Source organism: Pteronotus mesoamericanus, unplaced genomic scaffold, assembly GCF_021234165.1.
Source record: "Pteronotus mesoamericanus isolate MK-2021 breed Mesoamerican mustached bat unplaced genomic scaffold, CSHL_Meso_final scaffold_21, whole genome shotgun sequence".
Taxonomy (NCBI): Eukaryota; Metazoa; Chordata; class Mammalia; order Chiroptera; family Mormoopidae; genus Pteronotus; species Pteronotus mesoamericanus.
This window is the reverse complement of record NW_026555310.1, coordinates 17,905,072-17,931,385: the sequence shown is the minus strand read 5'-3', so window position 1 is coordinate 17,931,385 and position 26,314 is coordinate 17,905,072. Positions and strand designations below refer to the sequence as shown.

Sequence of the window (26,314 nt, the reverse complement as noted above, 5' to 3'; positions counted from 1 at the left end):
TTTAGTGAAATAGGACTCGAGAAGAAGAATCAGGTTTAGAACTTCATTTTGAACAGGCCTCACTGCGGATTAGACATAGCTGAGGAGAGAATTAGAGCTAGAAGATAAAACAGTTACTCAGAAGCCCAACTAGAGAGACAGAATAAGAAAATGTGAAAGAGTTAAAAAACATAGAGACTAGAAAGAAAAGCTAACATACCTTTAATCAAAATTCCTAAAGGAAGAGAGGAAAAGAATGGAGCAGAGGCAAGTTAAATTAAGAGTTCGTCAGCAGGGAAAATTTCACAAGATTCAATTTAGGCAGAAGGGAAGTGATCACAAACAGAAGATTTAAATGTAAATGGGTGGATAAACCCCAACAAAAATCAACTGTGTAAAAACAACATCAATAATAATGATAATGTCTTAAGCATTTTTTAAAAATAGAATTGAAATGTTTTCTAACAGTCTACTATCAAGAGGGAAGTAGGATTAAAGTGTTTTTAGATATCTTTGTGTCTCTAGAACAGAGATACAACATAGGATAAAGATTAATTTCAGACTTTGGCAAACTAAGTATACATGTAATTTCTAGGTAGCCACTAACAGAATAAAAAAAAATTTGTAATTTCCAAAGTTGTGGAAGGAAAAAAATGGGAAAAGAGGGGAAATAAGTTCAAAAAAGGCAAGCAAAGACGAATAACTGAAATACCAAATAGTAAGCACACATAGAAACCACAAAATAAGTTAGAAATAAATCCAAATATGTAAGTCATTTCACTAATTGTAAATGTAATGAAAGTCTCTGGAAGTCATCAAATCATCAAGTAGAAGAGAACCAAGGAAAGAAGGACCTATTATTTTTTCAGGAGACAGACACTTGTGTTACTTGTCAGAATTTTAAAGATTCATTGTTTTTTCTTGCTGAAACCTGAAAGTAATTCATTTTTCCCTTCTATTTCCAAACAAAGGAGAATAAGAATAAAAGTACCTGCTGTTATTTAAAAAAAAAAAGCCTCAGCTTGGTGGTGCCATGGAAATACCGACAGTTTATACTACACTTTGTAACATATATCATTGTCTAAGCACCATGCCGTACACCTGAAACTCATACAAAATAATATTGAATTGTAACTGTAATTGAAAAAATAAGATAAAGAATTGTTGCATTATTAAAATAATAATATTAAAAACATATGGTAAAAAAGTTTATACTTTAAGAAAACATGTGATGAATTTTTAAGGCTTAACTAAATGGATAAATATATAAGCCAAATAAAGTACCACTCAAAGAACAAAATGTCAGATCATTTTAAGAGGAAAACAAGTTTTTAAAAATGTAAAAGAAGTCATAGGTGTTCCTGCTTAGTTAAGGTGCAAACAAATGAAAGTTACTTCCTCTCTCCTCTGAATGAAGGATTACTACATGAAGTGTTAGTCTTGGCAAGGAAAGGGGCAGCAGAGAGTTTACAGAAGACCAGAGTTGCTTATGTGTTGCTGTCCCTCCCAGATTAATGGTTCTTTTACTCTTTGGATTCTTTCTGCAGAGAGAGCTCAAAATTGTTCAGCAAGCAGCTCCAGAGTGCCCGGAGGTGCATGATGCTAGGGGCTTATTCCATTCTAAGGTTGGGCTTAGGGGAATAGTATATAAACAAAAGAAAAAAATCAGTGTAGTAAGCACCAGGGTACCTATTACAGTTGCTGAGGGAGCGGGCGAAGAATATGTTGTTAGGTCTCATCTTCTCCATTTGAGTGCTAATTTATGAACAGGCTTCAGACATTTCTGCTAGGAATTTTCCTAAAGAAAGAAAGAGATCTTAATGGATTAGGAAAGAACTTACTTTTGGACATACTGTTATAAATAACAGATACCAGACAATGTGTATGATAGTTTCAATCCTCAACCCCTATATCCATGTGAATAAATCCTGGAAAGTTAATCTCATTGTAGCATACTCTAAAATTAATTAGGAAGAGCTCTCTCAGGTTTATCTTTAGGAAAAATCAATACAATAGAAATTAAAATACTTAATATTCACTTGGAAATGAGTTACAAAATTTGCCACAACTATTTCTCTAGTTACTAGTTCATGTATCCTGTCGCTCCTCCATCCTCCCCACCCCAACAATTAGCTTAACTAACTTCAAGGGTGCCATTTAAAAATAATGAATAGCTGCACTTGGCTATACCTTGAAAAGTAAATGTTCTGGTAGTTAATGGGTCACATTTTGTATACATAAGTGACTTTCTAATTTATAAGGAATTATAATGGCATAAAATATACTCAATTTCATTGAACATCCTTCCTTGATTAATTAGGAAATTAAGCTTAGACTGTAAGTGAAAGATGTAGATAACCTAATAAATATTAAAATCAGGATTTAAATGGATATCCACCTTAAAAATTTATACTTTTAGTTACTATAGTTATCTTCATATACATATAATATAAACATGATAAATGTTAATGATTTTGGTGGATTGAACATTAGATTACAGAGTGTTCCTTCTTAGAACATTAGTCACCTTCGCTAACAATTCATTTAGGCAATTTTAGAAGTAAATCTTATTTGGCCAGTATAAGAAAGCGAAATCTGAATTGGGCTTATATTTTGAGAAAGAAAACTGTACCTAGTGATTATTTTGATTCAACTTGAAAGATTTTTTTTAACATAACAAATTGAAGTGGTAAACTTGAAAAAATAAACATGTTTTTAAAATGGGAATATTTAGGAATAAATTTAAAATTTAAATTATTATTATTATTTTTTTGTTAAGGCAGAAGAAATTAGAAGTGGCCATGGAAGAAGAAGGATTAGCAGATGAAGAGGTAATGTTAGCTGTACTGTGACTGTAATTAACAATACTGTGTTATGTACTTGAAAGTTGCTAAGAGAGCGGATCGTAAATGTTGTCACCACAAAAAAATAATAGTTATGTGAGGTGATGGACATGTTAACTAACCTTATTGTGATAATCATTTTGCAATCTATATGTAGATCAAATCATCATGTTGTATACCTTAAACTTACACAATGTTATATGTCATTCGTTTCTGAATGAAACTGGGAGGAAAATCAGTATTTATTGTACAAAAGCAACCCAAGTGACTTTTACAAAAGTTTATTGATGTCAGATGATTTTACAACTTAGATGATGTGTATTTCATTGTTTGTATGTGGGCTTCTTTCTTTGTTGTTATGATGGCTACCTTTAAAGGAAGCAGCATTTTTTTTTAAATTCCAAGAACATAGATTTAGTGAATAGTATCTGCAGTATCTGAGGGTGATGGAACAAGAAAAGAGGTTCCCAAGAAGAACCAATCATTCACCAAATTTTCTCAGAAAATTTTCCTAAATATCATCCAGTTCTTTACTCTAGTGCCATTACCTTAATTTATACTATTGTATATGTCACCTGAAGAATAACTGCCCCCAATTCATCTTTCTTCCTCTAGTCTTGGCTGCACTCCCACCTAGTTTTTCTGCACATTGCAATCAGAGTTGTCTGTCTAAAAACAAACTGGATCACATTCCTCTTTTTTTTTTGCTTAATATCCTTCATTGGCTGCTGAGTGCTCAGGATAAGAGCAAGCTCTTTACCATTGGTATATAAGGTCCCTTGTTGGCCTTTGCTTATCTCTCTCTAGCCTCACCTCTTGCCACCTCACCCCCATGCTGACCAGCAATATTGAAATACTTTAATTTCCATGCTCTTGCCCATGGACCATTTTACATGTTATTTCTGCTGCTTGGGACTTCCGTACTCCTGCCTCACTCCCATTATTCTTCTAGAAGCTTTAGGTCTCACTTTAAGCATCATTTCCATGGAGAAATCATCCCTAATCCTTTGAGGTACTCCTACATTCCGTCATAACACTGTACCTTTCCCTGGGGTAGCCTTAAAATGACATCATCCCAGAGGAGAAACTCCACAATGACTTACTTAGCATTTTATCTCCAAAGCCGGCACAAGGCTAGAATAAACATTTGCTGAACAATAATGGATCATTCCCTGAGGAGTTTACAGATTAGGAGGACAAATTACATATGTGTGTGTGTGTAAAATGTATACGTGATAGACTATGGCAAAATTTTTAAAAATGCAGAGATTTCCCCCCGCCCCCCAAATTTAGGGGAATCAGGAAGTATTTTATGGAAGATGTTACAATTGATTTGAACCTTTAAAAAGATAGTTAGAATTTACCTAAGAGTTGAGGTATATATACAAAATGAATATACGGGGTCCAGAAGAAACAAGGCTTGCTTGACGGTGGTTGGTAGGATATGTGAATGTCCCACATGAGACGGACAGCCATTTGAATATTTCACTGAAAATGTCATATGGTGTGCTTCAGTGCGATATTGTTATGTTACAGAATTACATGCTTATGATTTTGTAATAAAAGATTGTATAATAAAAAGGGGTGTTACTTGTGCTGGACCCTGTATATGCAGAATAATGAATAATAAAGGGTGCAGTAAAGGAAATAGCAAGACAGATTGACAGCACATAGTGAAAAGCTAGGCTTGGAATAGTTTACTAAGAAATAACATACTTTATTATTTTCCAGGCAATAGGGAAATAGAGACAACCAAGATCGATTATTGTAACAGTTTCCAATGATCAGAAAATGATTTACATCGTCTTTAATTTTTTAATATAATTTATTGATATGCTATTACAGTTGTCCCAATTTCCCCCCCCTTGCCTCCCTCCACCTGGCACCCCCCGTTCTTTCTGGCATTCCCCCTCTTAGTTCATGTCCGTGGGTAATACATGTAAGTTCTTTGGCTAATCCACTTCCTATACTGTTCTTAACACCCCACTGTCCATTCTGTTCCTACCAATTTGTTCTCAATCCTTGTGTCTTTCCCCCCATTATTCCCCTTTCCCCTCCCAACTGATAACCCTCCAGGTGATCTTCATATCTATGATTCTGTTCCTGTTCTGCTTGTTTGCTTAGTTTGTTTTTTAGATTCAGTTTTTCATAGTTGTGAACTTATTGCCATTTTAATGTTCATAGTTTTGATCTTCTTAAATCCATTTAACATTTCGTATAATAATGGCTTGGTGATGGCTTGGCAGGTTGAGAGTTTGAGGAACACCCATTTAAGAAGAAATGGAGAATGGAAGAAAGCAATACATTTTTAGCTTCATCGCAGTTAGGAAAATCCCATTAAGCATAGTATATTACCGACTCTAATGGAAAACCAATATAGGCAAGTTTAAACCACAAAAGAGAGTCATGCCATATTGACCTTGTCCACAGACTTTTGCTGTTTTCTTTGGAGAGGAATGATGTGATTACCACAGAAATGGTACTTGTTTTTCAAGGCAACTTAATCAATACAAGTCGTGAGCATATACGTCAACATTTTTTTCCATAAATTTTTTTAATGTAAATTTTTCTTCAGCTTCCTATGGACTTTAAGAATAATATCATGGAATAGATTTTTGTAAAATTATATATCTACACTTGGGATTCTCCCTTTTTTGCCATTAAATAGCTGTCTCCTGCACATAAACATTGTTTACTTGCTGCATTACACAACCTACCAAGTATTAATAAACATTCTTTTCTTTTGGCTGCCTTGGTCAATTTTGAGCATAATTTATGAAAGTATGTAATAAAGTCATATTTTTTACTCATACAATTTTCTGAAACTATAACTGCACTGTTTTTTAACCCATAAAATCATAAATATGTCTCAAAATTCTTATATTTATTCATTTATGTAATTAAGGAGGGGGAGTGCTCTTTACTACTTTGAAAGAGTACTACAGTGCCACCATGTGGCCTTTTTTATTATAATCTTAAAGTGTAAAACTACTTTTGATCTTTTTGCTTTACTAGTAATTCAGTTTTTGAAACCGTTATTCAAAAGGCATTTTTGATCAAAAAAAGAGTCTTTTTCTGTTTCCAGCATTGATGTGCCTGAATGTGTAACTTCATTTAGCTGTTTAAAGATGTTTAGATTGAAGACATAAATTCTTAATTTTATCCTCTTAAACTAACCTTGTTAGAAGTGTCAGAATTCCATTGCATTGACATACATATTTACATATTTCTAATTAATAGTTTACCTCATCCTTTTGAAAACATACATGCGAGGGTGGGGAACGACTATTTAATAGTTAAACCTTGTACTCCATTTAGGTTTCTGAGCTCTTACGGTTTTTGACTTGTCTCCTCCTCAGAACTGAATCACTGAAAGCTTGATAGGGTTCCTTTGAAGGTTAATAAGACTTTAATTTTTTTCATTGATTTTGTTTATTTCCCACTCTATGTTACCTGTACTAGGAGATGTGTCAAAAAACAGAATTTTATTTGGTGAGGGGGGAAGTGAAAAATATTGATTGGCCAAAAAGTCCATTTGTTTTTTTCTGTAAATTAAAAGACATACTTTTCATTTTCACCAATAACTTTATTGATTTATATATTTTGAGTATGTCAGCTATTTCTCGTGTGGTATAACGTTGCTTCTTCTCAATAAATGTCCCGATTTGGTCGCTGTCAACTTCAACTGGTCTGCTGACCATGGAGCATGTCCAGTGACAAATCTCTAGCACGAAACTTTGCAAACCACTTTTGACACATTCGGTCAGTCACAGCACTTTCTGCATATGCTGCACAAATCCTTTTTTTTTTTTTTTTTTTTTTTTTTTTGCACTTCAGTTGCTTTTTTACCTGTCTTGAAATAATAAAGCATAATATGCTGAAAATGTTGCATACTTTCCTCCATCTTCAATATTAAAATGACTACTCAAAAATTCACCAACTTTGATAAGTTTTTTAAATGCACACTGATATCATAGCTGCCACAATACAGTCTAACAAAACTATTTCCAATGAAGTTAAAGACAACTAAGTGCTACTAGAGCCATCTTATAAAAAACATGGAAGAACTTTTTGGCCAACCCAATAGAAGAATGAAACAAATGCCCATTGCAAATGTAACCTGAAGGTATTTCATGTTTCTTATTAATGGTAGTTACTTATTGTGATCTCTGGAGAATGAATTATGAAATTCCTCACTTGAATATTTTAATAACTTCTTTGTGTAATTATTTTTGTTACAATTTCATATTTTCAGGAAGTGTGCCAAGTCTCAAGCAGTTTATTAAAATTTGTCCAAGAGTAAATTCTACCCTAAGTAAATTTCTATGGAAACGCTGTTGTGTTATTTTGGTGTCATAAGTCTCAGTAGTTATGGCAGAGCAATCTTGGGGTTTAGGGAATTGAAACAAAGTAGATTTCTTGACAGTAAAAATCAGTATCAGAATACTATTAGCATTTCCTAAAGTTTAATTTTTATTTTTGAATTAAGTTAGCATATAGATGAAAGAATATGATGAATTAGTTAAGATGAAATATTTAATGGAGTGTACCTCAAGAATAAAGATTTATATCAATTGTTAAAACATTTGTAAGCTTTCTTTAGATTGTCCATGCTTCATAAATATTTGATTTTGGTAAATTAGTTATTGCACCAATATATAATAATATAAGATACTTCACCCCCATTTTTATGTGTCTTACCTTTTAGTACTGTAGGTTTCCTTTGAAACAATCTGATTTTAAAGTAATCTTTTTAAACTCTTTTTTTGTTTTGCTTTAATAGAAAAAGTTACGCCGATCCCAACATGCTCGCAAGGAAACAGAGTTCTTACGGCTCAAGAGGACCAGACTTGGCTTGGATGACTTTGAGTCTCTGAAAGTTATAGGAAGAGGAGCATTTGGAGAGGTGTGGTTCTTTTTTAAAGTCACTGCTATTGAAATAGTTTAATATGTATTAAAATATAGTTGAATAGAATTCCTTAGATACCATCAATGGCAAATTTCAACACTGTTTTCTTTAAAACAGTTGCTCCCACGTAAGTAATTATAATGTGATCAATTTTTACATTCTAGGTGCGGCTGGTCCAGAAGAAAGATACAGGCCATATCTATGCAATGAAGATATTGAGAAAAGCTGATATGCTTGAAAAAGAGCAGGTATGTTCTTTAACATGTTAACCAAAGGAACAGCCAATGACGAGGTGTTAAAGTAAGTGTTGAGGTTGGAATTTTTAAAAAGAAATCTACATATTTTGCTGTATAATCTATTAATTTTGTGATAGACTGTTCATCGTTTTTCAAGTCTTGTAGTAACATATTTCCTAAATTTATAATTTAAATAGGTATTAGGCAGTTCAGGCTGCTGTAACAGAATACCACAGACTGGGTGACTTAAACAACAGAAATTTATTTTCTTAGCAGTGCTGGAGGGTGGAAGTATAAAATAAAGGTTCTGCCAGGATTTGGTTTCTGGTGAGGGCTCTCTTCCTGGCTTTCAGAGAGAGAGAAGGAGAGAGAACGAGAACTCATTGACGTCTCTTCTTATAAGGCACCCAAACCTCCCCTCACATGCCCTTGAACTCGCTTAACCTCAGTCACCACCTTAGAGGCCGATCTCTAAATCCTGTTATACTCAGGATTTGGGCATTATCATGGGGACTTGGGGACTACACAAACATTCAGTCCATAATAAAATACCTGCTTTTCAGACTTCAGTGAAAATAAAGGATAGTTCACAGTACTCTCTATCCCTGTCACATATCAAAAAAGCAAGACCATTCTGAAAATTTGCTGATTTTGATTTTATATATTTCCAAAATCTGTAATCACTCTAATTTCATACTCCTGGGCCCTCTCTCTGTTTCCTGTGACTTGATGGAGTTTATGCGGCAGCCATAAGTCTGAAGGCGTCAGTAGTATTGTTTTACGTGTTCGCCTGGGTAGACACACTGTAGAGCCCTAATTGAATATATATGCTGGTGAAGGTCTCCACAGCGGGGATAGAGAGGGTAGTGGCGCCTACCTGTACCTAATGATTTATTTCAGTCTTCTGGTGCTCACCGGAAGCTTACTTTGTCATTACAGTAATATGATATTAACTTTTATTTAAATTTGGCCCACTTGAATTTTCACTCCATTCTTTTACTTTATTTCTATTCCATTCATCCAACAAGTATGTGTATGTTCTAGATTCGGGGAATACAGTGGTTAAAAGGACAAACTTGATCCTTGCTCTTTTATAGTAGTGGGGAAAATAGGCAGACAGCTATTTCAACAGTCATTATTTATGAGCCATATGAAGAAAGTGTTTACAAAAGAATAAAGTGATGTGGTTGCTCTGGATTTAGAGGGAAGGTTCTCTGAGGAGGGAATTTTTGATGAGAAACTGAATAATGAGAAAGAATGATATATATAAGACCTGGCAGAACAAATATCCAGGTGGCAGATGCAGAAGCCCTGAGGCAGGAATAATCTCTGCCTGCTCAAAGAAGAGAAGGAACCCATCATCGCTAAAATTGAGTCGGGGGAACAGTGGTTAGAGATGAAGTGGGAGACGTAGGCCGGACCAGACTATGTCGGGCTTTGAAGACCAGGATACAGACTTCAGGTTTTATTCTAAATGCACTGGAAAACCACTGATTCTGTTTAAACAGGAGAGTGGTATGTCTAATTGATGTTTTACAAAGATGAATCAATTTCTTTGCTTGTTGATGTAGAAACAAGAGGTGAAGCAGGGAGACCAATTGGAAGACGAGCAATTCTAGCCAGGATACGTATGTGGCTTATACTGGGGTTTTAACAGTGAAACTGAAGAAAAGTCAAGATTAAGTATGTGTTTCAATGAAGGAGCCAGCAGGATTTTTTGTGATATACTCTATGTTGGGAGGTGAGAGGAAGGGCAAGGGGAGTGAGGGGAAAAAAGGTAAAATCAAGGATAATACCTAGAGTTTTACTTAGGAATGAGGTGCATAATGGTGTCATTTTCTGATTTAGGGGAAGACCGAGGAGCCCTGACTGTTGTGGCTCAGTTGGTTGGGTGTCATTCTGCAAACCAAAAGGTCATGGGTTCAATTCCTAATCAGGGCACATGCCTAGGTTGCAGGTTTGATACCCATTTGGGATGCTCATGAAAGGCAACCAGTTGATGTTTCTCACCCCCTCTTTTACTCTCCCTTCCCCTCTCTTTAAAGACCAGGGAAGGAAGGAGTTTAAGTTTGAGCTGCCTTTTAGATATCCAAGTGGAGATATTAAGTTGACAATTGACTAAAATATGGGGAGAAGTTTGACTGGAAATATAACTTTGAAGTCCTCAATATATTGATAATATTTAAAGTTATAGGACAAGATGAAATTGCCAAGGGAACAAATATAGATGAGAAAGAAAAGGGGGCTTGGATCCAAGCCTTAGGGAACACTAGGCAGAGGAGAAACCAGCTAAAACCAAGAGAGAACATCTCATCAGATCAGGGGGACCTAGGAGAACACGGTGTCATGGAAGCCAAGAGAAGAAAGTGTTTAAAGGAGGAGGTGACCGTTCAACTATGTTGACTGCTACTAAAATAAAAGAGAGAGAGCAAGAGGAAGACAGGCCACTGGATGTCACAGTGTGGAGGTTTCTAATAACTTGGCAAGGACAGTTTACAATGCACTGGAGGGCAAAAGCCTGACTGGATGAGTGGCAAAGAAAATGGGAAGCAAGAAGTGAAAATAGTGAGTATAGATGAATCACGTGAAGCAGAACAAAGAATAGATTGGTAAAGTGAGATGTGGGGTCAAAAGGTGGGTGTGGGACCGTATATATGTACATACATATATGTGTATATATATGAAGGGGGGGCTGTGTGTGTGTATGATAGGAAATGGTTCATGCTGGTTGGGAGACCCCATTAGGAAGAGAAAGTTGACAGTGCAGGAGAGCGAGGGCAGATAGTTAGAGGAGTGCACTGGGAAACAGGAGTTGATCTTTGATAGGAGCAGGGACCTGTTCATTAAAACAGGAAGAAAAAGCAGCAAAAATTAGAGCAAATGCAGGGTAGTTGATCTGAGAGTGTAATAAAGTGCCAGGTTTCTGCCTGAGTACAAATAAGTGAGGTCATCAGCTTGTAAAGGAGGGATGTAACTTGTTGGAGGTATAAGGAGAGAGAAGTTGTGACATCATCACAACTATTGACCGGAAGTGTGGGAAAGCAGGCATGCTAGGGAAGTACAGTTAAATGCCCGCTGAGATTTGCAGTCATGAATGTCAAATGAAACCAGCGGTATAATTAGGTGAGTTTTCCCTAGTAATATCAGTTGCTCTGGGGCAGAATAGACACAGTAGACAGAAAATTGAGGTTAACTAGGGTTGCAGTTTGGCCAGGCAAATACAATGGAGGAAGGAAGGACAAGGGACGTCAAGGCATTTGCAAAAGAGTGATCATAATGATGGAGTCTAGGCTGGCAGAGAAAGAAACGCGGTTGTAAGGAGAGTAATAGAGAAAAAATGGTAGGGTCCATGGAATGCAGAATGAAGCACAAGAATAAAAGACCTGGAAGGTTAAGGGTGGAAATGAGAGCAGAGTTCCCTAAAGTAGAGATTTTAGACGGGGGACGATTACTGGGGACAAGAAAGACAAGAAGGTTACCTTGGGTGGCTGAGGTGTAGTGAGGAAAAGATCACTGGAGGCGAGGAAGACATCGAGGCCCTGTGCAGACAGGGTATTTGATGGTTCATCCCTAGGGAAGTCGGGGAGCTGTGAGCTGAAGCCATGAATGAGGGCGGGGATTGATCAGGAGCTCTGTAAGGGAGAGTTGTGCAGGAGGGCGATGCGGGGTGAAGCGCGTGGCTTCACGGGAGCTGGAGAGAAGGGAAAGCTCACAGTGGTTCAGGGGCAGCCATGAGAATGGGTAGGAACCCCAGCCCCTCACCAGGCAACAGGTGAGAGAAAAGCAGGTCATTCTCGAGAACTCGCTCTGCAGGAAGACAGAACTCTCAGTAGACAGACAGCCTGGCTTCATTTAGGATGATAAGGTGATACAAACCATCCAGAGATCAGGTGATTTTGTTGAAGACAGACTGATTACAGAGGGTTTGGAAGGCAAAGAAGGTGGAGATACAAGTTGTATTAGAGAATTACAGGTAATGAGGGGAGTAGGTGTCTGGGTCAAGCTGTAGTTAGAGCTCCACAGTGTGGGACTTCAGAGACAAGGAGATAAACAAGTCTCACAAGGCTACACTGGGGTTCATCCTGGATAGGGTTTTAAGGACAAAAGGCAGCAGGTAGGTCCAACTCTAGTCTTCAGTACTAGCTACACGTGGCTACTGGGCACTTAAAAGTACGTAGTTTGAACTGAGATATACTACAGATAGAAAGCACACACCAACTTTTGGAGACTTGGTATGAAAAAACGTGTCAAATGTTTCAATAATTTTGTATTGATTAAACTAAAATGAAGACATTTTGGATATAGGAGATTATTAAACTTTACTATTTTAAAAAATTCACCTGTTTGTTTTTAGGCGTTACGTGACTCATAGGAAATTTTAAATTACATGTGTGACTTGCATTATATTCTATTGGACAGACCTGGTCTACAATATTTTGCAAGATTTTGAAGAGCTTCTGACCACTGTTCCTATGCAGGAGCAATTTCAGTGGAATCCACTGTTAAGTCTGTTTTTGCACTTCGGGGTTAGTTTCCTCCTATTTAAATAAATCTGCATTTGTCACCATTGAATTTCATTTTAGAAATCTTTTCCCACTCCATTTTAATACATTAAGTTTATACCACATTTATTTTAATGCTAATTACCCCACAGAATTAAGTGGCAACTTCTATCTTCCCTGCTGTGGTACCTGATTACTGAGCATGGTACTTGCTGTCTTTTGGAAACATAGGCCCATTTTGAGAACATATTCTGTCATCTGGCTTTAAGATACTTGAAAATAACCAAGCCAAGTAGACAATGTAGTTGTTTTTCCTGACAATACCAGAGGCAACACCATCTCAGAATACTTTGTAAAAGACGATAGGTAAGAATTTTGAAACAGGTCCCAAGAGATCATAAAGATTTTTGATGCCAGAAAGCAATTTGTTAATTTTCAGCTTTTATTCTTGTGTTTTGATCTCAGAGCATTTACCATACTAGAGAATATAATAATCTCAATATGATATTTTAAGCAGATCATATTTTATTAACATGAAAAGATTTACAAAATCTGTGTTCTCACATGCTTTGGGCCAGAATTCATAGCGGTGCACAGTGAAAATAGCAAAAGCATAAAATCAAATCTTATTGTCAGTTGGTCTTTCAAGAAAGAATGTATAAATATATTAATGCAAAAACATCTGAAAATTGATAAATATAAACTCCACAAATTACTCAGTTTATAAAACAGCCTATAAAATGGATCCATAGTAATTGTGTATCTGACAAAAGTCAGTAGCCAACCCCTCAAAAATTATATTAATTTGCTATAGATCATATTTCTAGATATTATAGAGGTTTTATCTTTTAACAAAATAATATAAAGTTATTATAAACATTTCTGCTTCTTAAGACGACAACCAAATGGTTAAAGAACAAGTCAGGTCCTTTGTTTGACTACTAACAGTTAAAAATAGTTTGCTAAAGGGCCCTGACTTTGTCTTACCAATTTATAGAGCATTTCTTACTATTCATTTTTGTTTATTGATTTTTCTTACTATTAATTTTTTAAAGTCAGACTAGGGCCCTAAATTTATAAGACAAAGCCAGGATCCTTGCCCAGGTGGAGAATCTGGTCAGAAAGATTTTAGACTAGTCATTTTTCTATCTCAGAGGCCTAAGCTTCCCCTCATATACCTGTGGATCCCACCTTTTTAGGCCTAAAGATATAAGTTAAATTATTTCCTGAGGTCCTCTGTATTTAATGAGAATATGAACATGCATATATGTTTCAAATCTTTTCTAAAACTCCAGCTTTCCTTCGTGACTTCTAAGGAAATGGATGGATAATTGTAAGAGGTAAGCCTGAAAAATGTGTAATGTGTTACAATTATTTTTTTAAAATACATTCATCTAGGTGGCTCATATTCGAGCAGAAAGAGATATTTTGGTAGAAGCAGATGGTGCCTGGGTGGTGAAGATGTTTTACAGTTTTCAAGATAAGAGGAACCTTTATCTAATCATGGAATTTCTCCCTGGAGGTAAAAGCAAACGTAACAGCAATGACAGACTGACACAAGCAAATCACTATGTGTAATTATATTTTTATTGATTAGGTTTACTTTTATATTCCTAGCTCTGAGGTTTTACAGCATGGTTTTCCAGTAGTCCCTCACATAATAATGCTAATTTTGACCACGAATCAGATTATTTTGAAGGAATGATAAAGTTGGCACATTTTAAGTACTATAATTCAGGATTTACTGTGTAGAAGTAGTTAGAATGTTTTAAGTCCAGAATGAAGAACAAGTCACTAAAGAAAAAGACAACCCAGTAGGTAAATGATAGTGTACTGAAAAGAACTCTGGCTAGTCTATAAATATATAGGAAAATGTTCAACTTCACCTGTATTCAGGGAAATGCAAATTAAAACAAGAATGAGATACCATTTCACACTCATCTGATTAGTAAAAACATTAAAAGTCAGATGAGACTGTGGGGTAACTGGCCTCTCATTTATGTAAATTGATCTGTAATTCTTACAGAGAACAATCTGTACATACAGTGAAGTGAAAAATGCAGGTTTCCTACAGTCTCACAGTTCCACAACCAGCTGTGTTCTCTGTGGATTCTCCCTGACGCCCATGTACAAGAGACCTGTAAAAGGATGCTCATTGCAGCATTGTCATAATAGTGAAAAACTGGAAGCAAGGTCAATGTCCACCCATGAAAGAATCGATAAATAAGATGTGGCATAATTATGTGATGAAATTTTTACAGTAAAGTCAGGGCATATATTTGTTTCAACAGTGAGATGTCAGAAACAGAATGGAGTAGTAAAGCAAACTGTGTGATTGTATGTACAGTTGATACCATTTATGTAATTTTTAAAAAACCTACAAAGAACTATAAAGTCAGATTAATATATAAGTGTTGGGTATGAAAACACATTTTAAAAATAAGCTGGAAGGATACATCAAACCAAATGCATGATAATGGTTACTCAGCAAAAAGGGAAAGAGGAATAGAATGGGAATGGAGGACAAAGAATATTTCTTTGTTATTTTTTAAAAGAAGTCTTGAAGCATCGTGAAAATATATTGACAGTTGTCAATTCTGAGTTGTAAGTTCACCAGTGTTTGTTCTTTACCTCCTTTTAAAGAAAAAAATTCCTCGAAAATAAAAGAATGTCTAGAGGTGAGTCTCTTAGTGGAATAATGTTCTATTTTTGCTAGCCCAAAGAGATCTGAGTGTTTTTGAAACTTGAATTTGAAAGAATATATCCCATTTCCAGGTGTGCTTATTAATATATTTTCCAGTTTGACCTTTTTTCTCAGCAACTTATTCTGGATATTGAGTGGTGGATATAACTTCATTTTATCTTTGCTTTGATATTTTTCTATCTTAAACCCATTAAATATCATAAAACTTTTGCTTATGCAATGACATTCTTTATTTGGCCCTAAAGATGGTTGAAGGTATCCTGGGTGGATCAGGAAATGCAAAAATCAGGCATACATTGTATAAATACAAAGAGAGCTTTTGTGGCATTTTTGCTTCATGATACTTATTTCCCTTTATTTTCCATCAGGTGACATGATGACATTGCTAATGAAGAAAGACACCTTGACAGAAGAGGAAACACAGTTCTATATTTCAGAGACTGTTCTGGCGATAGATGCAATCCACCAGTTGGGTTTTATCCATCGGGATATTAAACCAGACAACCTTTTGTTGGATGCCAAGGCATGTGAATAAACTGGTGAATTTTTAGGTTGTGAAGTATTTTATGGAGCAAGGGAGCTAATTTTGTGTTCGGGAATTGACAACTTCAATTTATATTATTGCTAAACTACAATACATTATTCCATAGAATGATGCAGTCATCAGATATTTATAATATTACGTTTCATTTGTATGAATTATACGCTAAGAATTTTTATAATAATTGAATTTAAAAAATTTATAATACAGCTTTTGTTTCAAAGTTAATAGCAATATAATCCACTGAATTTACTAGGCACTTTTTTTTTTTTTTTAGGGTCATGTAAAATTATCTGATTTTGGTTTATGTACGGGATTAAAGAAAGCTCACAGAACTGAGTTCTACAGAAACCTTACACACAACCCACCAAGTGACTTCTGTAAGTCTGTTTTTTTCTTTTTAATTAAAGTAGTATGGCTGTTTTAATTCAGTCCTGTTAAGAACTAAAGGTTCTCCCCTTCTCCTTACTCCTTAAACCAATGCATTTTTTAAAAAAATATTTATTTATTTTAGAGAGATGGGAGGGGAGGCAGAAGGAGAGGGAGAGAAACATTGGTGTGGGAGAGAAACATCAATCAGTTGCCTCTTCGTATGGGCCCCAACAAGGAACTGAACCCAGGAAACCCAGGAATCGCGCCTCTGACCTTTGACTTTATGGGATGATGCCCATCCAGAAAAGTCACACTGGTCAGGGCAACTGATGCATTTTAAACATATATGTGTGAATTTGTTTTGGGGTGAGAGTTTTTCTCTCATGATTACAGTTCTGTCTTGTTGAAATTAGCATTTCAGAACATGAACTCAAAGAGGAAAGCAGAAACATGGAAGAAGAATCGGAGACAACTGGTGAGTTAGTCACATTTTTAAGGAACAATTTTGTGCCCTGGTTCTAAAGTCTCCTTTGGTTTTTGCTTGATTATCTTGTGTCTTTCACAATGATTATTACTTAGTTCATAGCAATGATGGAGCTTATTCTGGGATCACGCAGTTTCCTTAGTTTCTCTGTAATATCTCCTTGCCTATAAAGTGAAATGCTGATTTTTATTTTACAATTTAACTTTAGAGTACTTTATTAAGCATATCTGTAATAAAATAATCGGTCTATTTACTAGTAATTAGCACTTTCTATAAAACTCACTCACATAAGTGTAATTGTAGTGAATGCCTTGTGATGTCCGTTTTTTCACTTTCCATGCCTGTCCTGATACAACAACTATCAATCAGCACATGCAGTGGAGTTGTGTGTTTCTAAGAACTTCTTCATAGACAAAGTAAACAAGAAGCTTGATGTGTTAACAGTCTTAAAATAAATACAATTAGAAAGCAGACTTTACCACAGATGAATTACTCCTTCATTGTGCAACAACACTATCTATTCTTAACCCTAAACAATTTCTCTATTACTTAGCAAAGAAAAGAATCTCTTGCCCCCTTTCCTCTTTTCCTTTATCCTGTTAACTAGGTCTTTGAACATTCTCAGGGTTAGATATGTGCTTTTTGACTTTGTTTTCCTAATTTCTTGTACAATGCCTAGCACATACAGATATTCTGTATGTAAGTTAAATTCAACGGAGTGAGGAAAGTGAAATTAATTCAGCATTCCTTCAAGGCTGCAAATAAACTGAAAGGTTATAGTCTGAAACCTTCTCACACCAAATAAAATGACCTTGGCGTTACTGAACTCACCCTCCCATTATCCCAGCAAGCTTCCTGAGCTAGTAGAACATTTCCCTGTTTTTAAGTTTTAAAAATGTTTTGAGCTGTGCATTAACCACAGAAACTTCCTTCTACTTTTAAATGTGCCACTTTTAGATCAGATTTTACAATTGAGAAAAAAAAATGACAGTATTTCCTACTTTAAAAGGGAAAAATGAATACTGCTAAAAAATACAGTGGGGATTCTGTAGCCCCTTATTTACAGAATATTTACAGATGATTACTTATGTGCATGCTTTACTATTCTTGTGGCCATCACCATAACTTATATGGTGTTTCCCAAGGGAGAAGTAGAGGGAACTCAACTGAATTTCAGGCAAGAAATTCCTTTAGAACCTGTATCACCTGCCTACTCAGTGCCAATTGAAATGACAAAATCTGCTGTCACACATTTTCAAATGGTCCTTAGGGTACTACCCTTAGTGGAGAAATATTTTCTTAAATAAATAGGTTTTTTAAAAGACTGGCATTAGGCTTATAATGAAAATACTTGATGTTTGTATATAGTAGGTTGTACTAGTTTGCAAAGCACATTCCTTTTCTTGTTTTATCTTCATATCAGCTCTTCAGCCAGGTATAATTCCTCCAATATTACATAAGCAGAAGCTGGTAGAATAACCTGCCCGAGAGCGCATTAGTGACCAGGCCTACTGGGCTCAACTTTTTTAATCTTTTTGAAATGGATTTAGGGCTAAATGTATCAATAATTTACAATAGTTGAACTTCTTGGGGGGCAGAAATCATGTCTTAAATAACATTACCTGACTCTGTACCTATCACTTAAGCCTTATTATACAATAAACACAAAAAAAGCATTAGAAAATTAACTTCTCTATATACTGCTTTTTATAGTAGTGAGCCATACTCACATCTTTCAAAAAATATATTAAGAATGCTGGTTTGACAAGCTGCTCCTTTGCAGGCATATTCTACAGTTGGGACGCCAGATTACATTGCACCAGAGGTGTTCATGCAGACCGGGTACAACAAATTGTGTGACTGGTGGTCTTTGGGAGTGATTATGTATGAAATGCTAATAGGTACGTTTTATCATTCATGTATGTGCATACTATGTAAATTTCCTTGAGTGCTACTGATTGAACATTTGCAGGTACCACGGGCTCACATCAGAACTCTTTTATACCAATTTCTGACACACACGTCCACTTTCCCGCCCCCCAGTGCCCCCTTCCCCAGTGAGCTCCCTAGGGATCCAGCTTCCAGAAGTGGGTATTTAATTGAACTCTCATGTATCAAGATTGTGTCTGCATGGTCTTTCAGATAAAAGTGGGGGAGGGGAATGCTTTAAATCCTTTATTTTATTGACCTCATTAGGAATTTTATTATAAATTAATGACTAGTGGCATTTTTTATGGTTAAGTAGAGTACTCAGGGCTACTTTGCTTCTTGTGACACATATGTAGCAGGTATAGCATATTTGATCATAAAAATTGATAAAACTTTTGTTTTTTCTGACATGTAGGGTACCCACCTTTCTGCTCTGAAACACCTCAAGAAACATACAGAAAAGTGATGAACTGGAAAGAAACTCTGGTATTTCCTCCAGAGGTGCCTATATCTGAAAAAGCCAAGGATTTAATTCTTAGGTTAGTGGTTAAATCCCTAGGGGAATTTATCATTTCTTAAAATCTGACAGGTACCTAAAAGACTAAATTGGCCAGTTCATTTTTGTGGGAGGGAAAGGACTACTCCTGATATATACAATCGAAGAGATCAATAAAGAAAAGGTGGCTTTTTTAAAAAAAAATGCAAAGTCTTAAAAGGAAGTATGCAGGAAAGAAAAAGAAAACTAAGAGTTAAGAAGAGGGAAGAGGTCTTAAATTGTTTCAAAGGTCACTCCTGTTAGAATGCAATGATCCTGTCCCGTTAAAGAGAAAAGGAAAAATACATTATTAGTAGCAGTTCATATCACAAAAGTCTTAGTATGAAATTTTATCTAAGCAAAGGATTCCATTCTGTTTCTCAATTAAGAGGAAGTGTTTTGATTCTGTTGTGAATGGCCAGAAGGAATGTACATTCGGACAACCTATGGGAATAGCCATTGGCAGCGTATTATGAAAAACCTTTAAGCTCTATATGACCTTTGACCCAACGATTCTACTTTTAGGAATTTTGCTTATACAAATAATAAGATGTGTGTAAAGATTTAGGTACAATGTTTATCGTGATACTGTTTTCAGTAATGAAAAATTGAAAACTTATCTAAATGTTCAACAGTAGTGGACTGGCTAAAGTATATTTCTGTACACAAATTTTAGAAAATGAAGTTATAGAAAAACTTATAATGACTGTGGGAAATTTGTCAATATATTAAGCAAAAAAAAAGTCCTAAAATGGTAACAAATTTATCAACATAATGTTTTTTCAATTATAATAGAATACTAGAAGGAAATGGCTTCAAACTGTTCATAGTAGTTATCTCTGAATGATGCATTTACAGATAATTTATATTTTCTCCCACATTTCCCACAATAAACAGTTAACTTCAGTAAACGCAAAAGTGAAATGTTTGAAATAATAAAAATAGAAAAACCTTAGATGTAATTTGCATATGATTATTTCTCTGTGTCCATTTTCTAGATTTTGTATTGATTCTGAAAATAGAATTGGAAATAGTGGAGTAGAAGAAATAAAAGGTCATCCGTTTTTTGAAGGTGTAGACTGGGGGCACATCAGGTATGTTCATAGGCTTTGAATGGAAAAGGTCTGAGTAATAAATGATTTAGTGATTAATTTGTCTCTGATTCTGCTAGCTTAAATATAAGAAGTAACATTGTTATATATTATTAAATCAATGTTTTTTGGATTATAAAGTGAGTGAGACTATAGTGGCTATAGCTAAATGACTGGTTTTAACTGATGTACATTTTAAGGGAAAATCACTATTGTACACCTGTTTAGATTTTTGTATCCAGAGGTACATGATGAAGGCTGTTAGCATAACTAAGTTGTATTTCCATTTCACACTATAACCTTTCATTTTTGTCCTCTTGTTAGTATACCATTCTTTGTCTTCTTTATTAATTTATGCAATTCAGTTAGGAAAGTTAAATAATGCAAGTAACATAAGAATTTGCTTATATATGTTAATTGTGAGCACTGGCTTTTCTTTAGTTTCCGGCCAGACTATCTTCAATAATTCTGGACTGTTCTCCACATAGGAACAGTTTAGAAACAAATCTGATCATGCCATTTTCTTCCTTCCCTTTGCACTTAGAATACAATTAAGGACCCTTAACTGCATTTCAGGACTGTGGGGAATGACTCTCGCCTCATCCCGCAGGTTGCATCTTGTGTGCCCTGTCCTGCTCCTCCTACCTCACAGCTTTGTCATTTGCTGTTCATTCTGACAGAAATGCTCCCCTCCTCCTTGCTCTCATCTGTACCCCTGCCACTGCCAAGCCTGCTCCTCCCCATCTTCTAAAACAGCTTGTGTATCACTTTTACCATGTAGACCTTCACTAGAGCTTCTACTGTGGGTTAGGCACTCTGTTATAAAAATAGCTAATTTTTTGATCATTTATTATAGGTTCAGCACTTTTCTAAGAACTTTATGTAAATTTATTATCCTCTTAATTAGTCTTAGAAAATAGGTACTATTATTTTCCCCATTTTACAAATGAGGAAACTAAGGCACAGAGAAGTTACTAGCTACAGTGCCACAGCTAATAAATGATCTAGCTAGAATTACTAACTAGAACTGAACCTGAGCAACTTTATTCTGGAATCCTGCTGTGTCATATTATACTGTACATATATCGGTCATCTCAGTGAACAGAACTATGATTCCCTGCTTTTTACAGTTACAAGGGTGCTGAGAGACATTGTACCAGTCCAATGTCTAGGTTTAATAATAAGGAAAGAGTCGAAGAGTAGATACTTGCTTGCCTAAGGTCATACTGCTAGTTAATGAAAAGGGATTAGATCTGAGGGTACCAGGGTCTATAGTTCTTTCCACTAAACTAGTATAAATTTATTATGTACAGATAACTTCAAATAATCCTGGGAAAAATATGTGCATGCTTTTGCATAATGTAAACTTATCCCTGAATAGATCCAATAAGTATTTGTTAAAAATGTAGAAGCAATACAAATTGATAGCTTCTTTTAACTATTTCTATACTTGAAAACTGTTAGCCTGCTAAGAAGGCATTTTCATGACTAATCTTTTTAACCTCATGTCCCTGAAGTTTTTGGATTCAGATTTCATCACAAATGTGTAGTCCCATTGCCCTTGGAGCCCCTTATTTTCCCAAATAACGTGATTTCTGGATCCTGTCTTAGAAGAATTATATTTCTCAGTTAATTAGGTAGGATCCAGTCCACCCAGTGTACTTTATATAATTATAAAATCTTTTAAATAAAATCTGTTCTACTCTCTTTTTCATTAATACTAGTTTTTCCATTTAAAAAAAATCAGCATGAGTAAGTCTTGATACAAAGACATAAAAATTCCAAGTAAATGATACTATTTTAATAAAAAATTATATCCAGCTATGAATCCACTTAACTTTTCAAATCCATAATAACTTTCCTTGGCTCCTCTGATATATGTAGAACAGCATGAAGAATTTTAAAGTAGAGTTATTTTTTTGGAAAGTTAAGAGTTCAAGAAAATTTACCATGCTTACTCAATACCTTTTTACAGGGAAAGGCCAGCAGCAATCCCTATAGAAATCAAAAGCATTGATGATACTTCAAATTTTGATGACTTTCCCGAGTCTGATATTTTACAACCAGGTAAGGCAGTGGACAACACAGCAACACTATTAAAAAGCCATGAAATGATGACATTTTCACTAATAAAATTCTTTTGCTCTCGGATAATTTTTCTACCTTTCTAGTGCCAAACACCACAGAACCGGACTACAAATCCAAAGACTGGGTTTTCCTCAATTATACATATAAAAGGTTTGAAGGGTTGACTCAGCGTGGCTCTATCCCCACCTACATGAAACCTGGGAAATTATGAATGAAGATCACATTCACCCACAACCAAGAGAACTCAGGTAGCTGCATCACCAGGCTTGCTTGGCATAGGAAACAACACACTGAAATACTCCCGAAGATGGTGGTGCTTATGCCTACAAGAGGAAATTCTACAGGATTAGGATTTCTGAGACTGCTATAGGAATTGGTTGGCAGTGCCAGCTGGCTTTTTTTTTTTTTTTAATATTTTATTATTTTTGTTAACTTTATTATACGAAGGTACTGGAATAAAAGAAATGTACATCCCTTTCTAACTGCACTGCCTACATGCGTATTAAGGTCCATTCTGCCTGTGTGTGCTGTGGCTTTGTACTGTAACACCTTTAATCAATTCAGGAGAAACATATCATTTAAAGCAACATAGGCTAACCTGTAGGTAACACTGCAGTATTGCTGTTTTACTGCAAATCTTATGGGTCTAGATAATCAATAAAAGCCATCTTCCATAGTTGGTGTTAGAACACTTGCCCTACTGGTTTGGACATCTGTAGAATACATATGAAGACAATGTCTATAATGGTATTAAGAAATTTTAAAAAGGAAATACACTGGTTATTTAAAAAATAGAATTTATCATCATGTTATAACATAAACTCCGCAGTAGGGAGTGACAAGTTTATAACAAGAAGGAAGTTTAACACCTTCACTCAAGCACTCCACTAATATAATTACTTTGCTTTCAGAAATACTGATGACTTTTAGATACCTAGTCTGTGTACTCGTAGGGGAGATGTACTATATTATATAAAATGTAAAGTTGCTTTTCTTGTGACAAGAGGACTTCTTTTTTAACAAGAGGACATGGCATTATTTTAATTTGATTATGGTGAGTTGAATATAAGAAATGACCATGAAGGCTGCTTGTAGAACCTAGTGTATTTTTATTAAACTATTTTTTTAAATGTCAAACTTCTGATCATGTAAATGGACTTGTAGAGTACAAAGAGCTATTTACTTTGGTTTTCTAGGAAGTTGTTACATATCATGGCTGGTTAACTTTTATTTTTTTTAATGAAAAATTTTCCTTTGATAGTACTTGTATTATTGTGCCATTATTTTCTTATACTCCAAATGTACCAAAGATCCTGAACAGAGTGGATGTTCACAACGAAGTAGAATTTCACTTTCTGGTAAGAATGCTGTATTCAGACATGACAGATCTTTGCTAGAAATCAGCTTATTGAAGGGCAATATTGTTCATGTTTAGCTACATCACTGTGGATACTGTAAATGGAATTAAGGACATATATGTAGGCCAGAGGTGTTGTGATTAGAGGATAAGGGAGATGATGCCAAATTCTTTGGGTACTTCCCTAAGAATTAAATAGTCTTTCTAGCACAACATTTTAATTCTAAAATGACTGTCTACGATTTTAATTTCTTAAGTTCTAGTTAAGGAATATTTTATCAAAGAATGACCTTATGTTTGTCTTAACCATTGATTAAAATTTTAAAAATATATAACAATTTTAACCATTACAAATGATCTGTGAACAAAATCTGAAATGATTTATTTTTAGGAATATTCTTCCTAATTGGGAAGAATTGCAAAGGATTATTATGCAAATCTACAAAAGTTGTTATAAATGTTGCTGCTAGGTAGTTCCACAATGTTTCAGTAAGGCCATCCTGGGGACCCCCTCCTCCCCCTCCCCCCCGCAAATTCTTTCCCGTTCCTCCCTTCCTCCCTCCCTTTCATTCTTTCATTCTGGTATTTGATACTCACTCTGTGTTCCTCTAATAGTTCGCCTCCATTTTCTTGTTCAGATCATGTGGCCAGATAGAAGAGAGAACTATTAAAATTCTGGGTTATCTCAGTTTTACTAACTAGGTTTTTCTAATTATAACTGCCTCTAATTTGAAAAAAAAATCTAACTTCTGCTTGATTTTATGACATCTTTCTCACCCCACCTCACCCCTGCCCCGCTTCCTTCTTAAAGGACTGTTTTGCTAGCGTCATAGTGAATGGGTCATATATGAGGAATTGCAACATTCTCTAGTTCTAATATGGTAACTGTTCCAGTACAGAGAAATATCATCTGTCCAAGTTGACAGTGAGAGATAAAGGAACTGAATTATCTAAATTTACTTTTTAATTGAATAAGAAATAGAGCATTTTAAGTTTCCTTCTCCCTCATTCTTTTTAACAGGTGGAACCTGGAGATAGTTATGACTCCTTGGCCTTGAAAGGCAGTTGTGGGAGTTTACTTTGTTTAGAGTCTAATATTTTCCTGGAGTTAACAGAGTGATTCACAATGTTTGGGGTTTCCTCCTCATCAAAAGCATTTCTTAAGTGCCTATCTAAAAGCAATTAAAGACTGTGTCTGCCCTTTGGAAGCTAAGAATTTGATTCATGATGTAAGTTATCTAGATAATTTGTGAAGTACTCTTGAGATTGAATTTTCTCTATTGTACATTTCCCATATTTCAGGTGAACCATTTAATTTAAATGAGAAAACCCTATCTACTCAACTGGGCATAATGACATTTTCTTTAAATTAGACTCTATTTTGAATTAAAGAGTTTTATTATAAACGGTGTGTTTTGGTTTTTCTAAGTATATAGAAAGCTTGTATAATTCAGATTTATTGATTTCCTGACTTAATGTAGACTTTGACTTTTTTATTAAAAAACACTTTGTATTAAAGCAAATTATGTTATTTTTCTTTTATGCTTTTCTTATCAACCTAGCTTTAAATCTTTAAATTTATTGAAGCATAGTGCTGTCCAAATATAAGGAATTTCTTATAAATCAACCTCTTCTGTATTAAATATGTACCTGATTTACTAAGCTCTTAGTTGAATGGAAAAATAACAAAAGTGGAATATTGAAAACTTTCTTTGGTTGCTAATTCCTAAAATAGGGTTTCATTTATAGCTATAAATGCACACTTTTTCTGTTTTTTTTTTTTTAAAGATGCGTATATCTTTGTGTAAATCTGTAAATTTTCAAATATTTTTTAAGTACGTTTATTTTTGGTGTTTCATCGCAGAAAACCCTTAGATAACAAGCCAATCAGTATCTACTGGTAAGAGAAACAGCTACCCATCTTTTGATGATCAACAGATGAATGAATTGAAATTTTAATCAGTAGAAAGGTCCCTCGCTACGAAACACATTCTCTCTTTGAATTGCTAAAATTCAGAACATTCAAATTAACTGTTTGCTACAACCATAATTTATTTCCTCTTGTCTTTAAATTTTATTTTCTCTTTAGAAGTGCACTTATTTCTGAGAAATTTTAATATGAAACAAACACTTAGAACAAATGTAAATATAAGACACTTGGGACTACTAGAGATATTTTAATTTGTATGATAAAAATACAAGGAAATAGAAATATTACTACTTTAAAAAGAAATGAAATAAAAAAGATCTTAGTTATTTTTCAAAAAAACTATAAATTATTCATCGATTGTCTAGAAAAATAATCATCAGCCTCTTGAGTTCTGTGTTCAGTTACTGAGTTTCAAAAAATGTTTTGGTGGCACGGGGCCTTTTTCATTGAAGATAGGAAAAGAATAAAAACTATGTTTATAATATTTCTGTTGGTGAGGGTTTTTTGGGTTTCATTTTTGAGTTTTGAGATAGGTATTACCCGAAACTCAAGAAAGACTATTTTGTAAATATATCTAACTTCTACTCTTACAGACTACCTCAAGAACAAAATAAATAGTCGAAGTTTTAGTTGTGTTATGTTTAAACAATCAAGATAGTTGTACAGGTTTATATACAACTACCCCACTGGGCCCAAACCAGTTAGCAAGCACAATGGAAATTGAAAATGTCTCAAAATTAAATTGAAAATGCCTCAAAATAGCAAGGAAACCAATAAGTGGCTAAGTACCCTGGTACCACTGCATTCTGTCCCA

The 26,314-nt window shown here is 34.9% G+C and overlaps 1 protein-coding gene across 2 annotated transcripts in view; it reads left to right on the top strand.

Moving 5' to 3' along the window:
- The window catches only part of STK38L (serine/threonine kinase 38 like), a 67,963-nt gene extending 44,158 nt beyond the window's left edge, over positions 1 to 23,805 (top strand). For both annotated transcript variants that reach the window (XM_054591306.1, XM_054591308.1), the window contains 12 exons: positions 2,759 to 2,810; positions 7,606 to 7,728; positions 7,896 to 7,979; positions 13,868 to 13,991; positions 15,542 to 15,696; positions 15,992 to 16,094; positions 16,500 to 16,561; positions 18,354 to 18,471; positions 18,915 to 19,038; positions 20,033 to 20,128; positions 22,101 to 22,192; positions 22,297 to 23,805. In XM_054591306.1, the coding sequence (XP_054447281.1) occupies positions 2,759 to 2,810; positions 7,606 to 7,728; positions 7,896 to 7,979; positions 13,868 to 13,991; positions 15,542 to 15,696; positions 15,992 to 16,094; positions 16,500 to 16,561; positions 18,354 to 18,471; positions 18,915 to 19,038; positions 20,033 to 20,128; positions 22,101 to 22,192; positions 22,297 to 22,424 (1,261 nt within the window). In that variant the 3' untranslated portion in view covers positions 22,425 to 23,805. The remainder of the gene's footprint in view (positions 1 to 2,758; positions 2,811 to 7,605; positions 7,729 to 7,895; positions 7,980 to 13,867; positions 13,992 to 15,541; positions 15,697 to 15,991; positions 16,095 to 16,499; positions 16,562 to 18,353; positions 18,472 to 18,914; positions 19,039 to 20,032; positions 20,129 to 22,100; positions 22,193 to 22,296) is intronic.
- The last annotated feature ends 2,509 nt before the right edge of the window (positions 23,806 to 26,314 follow it).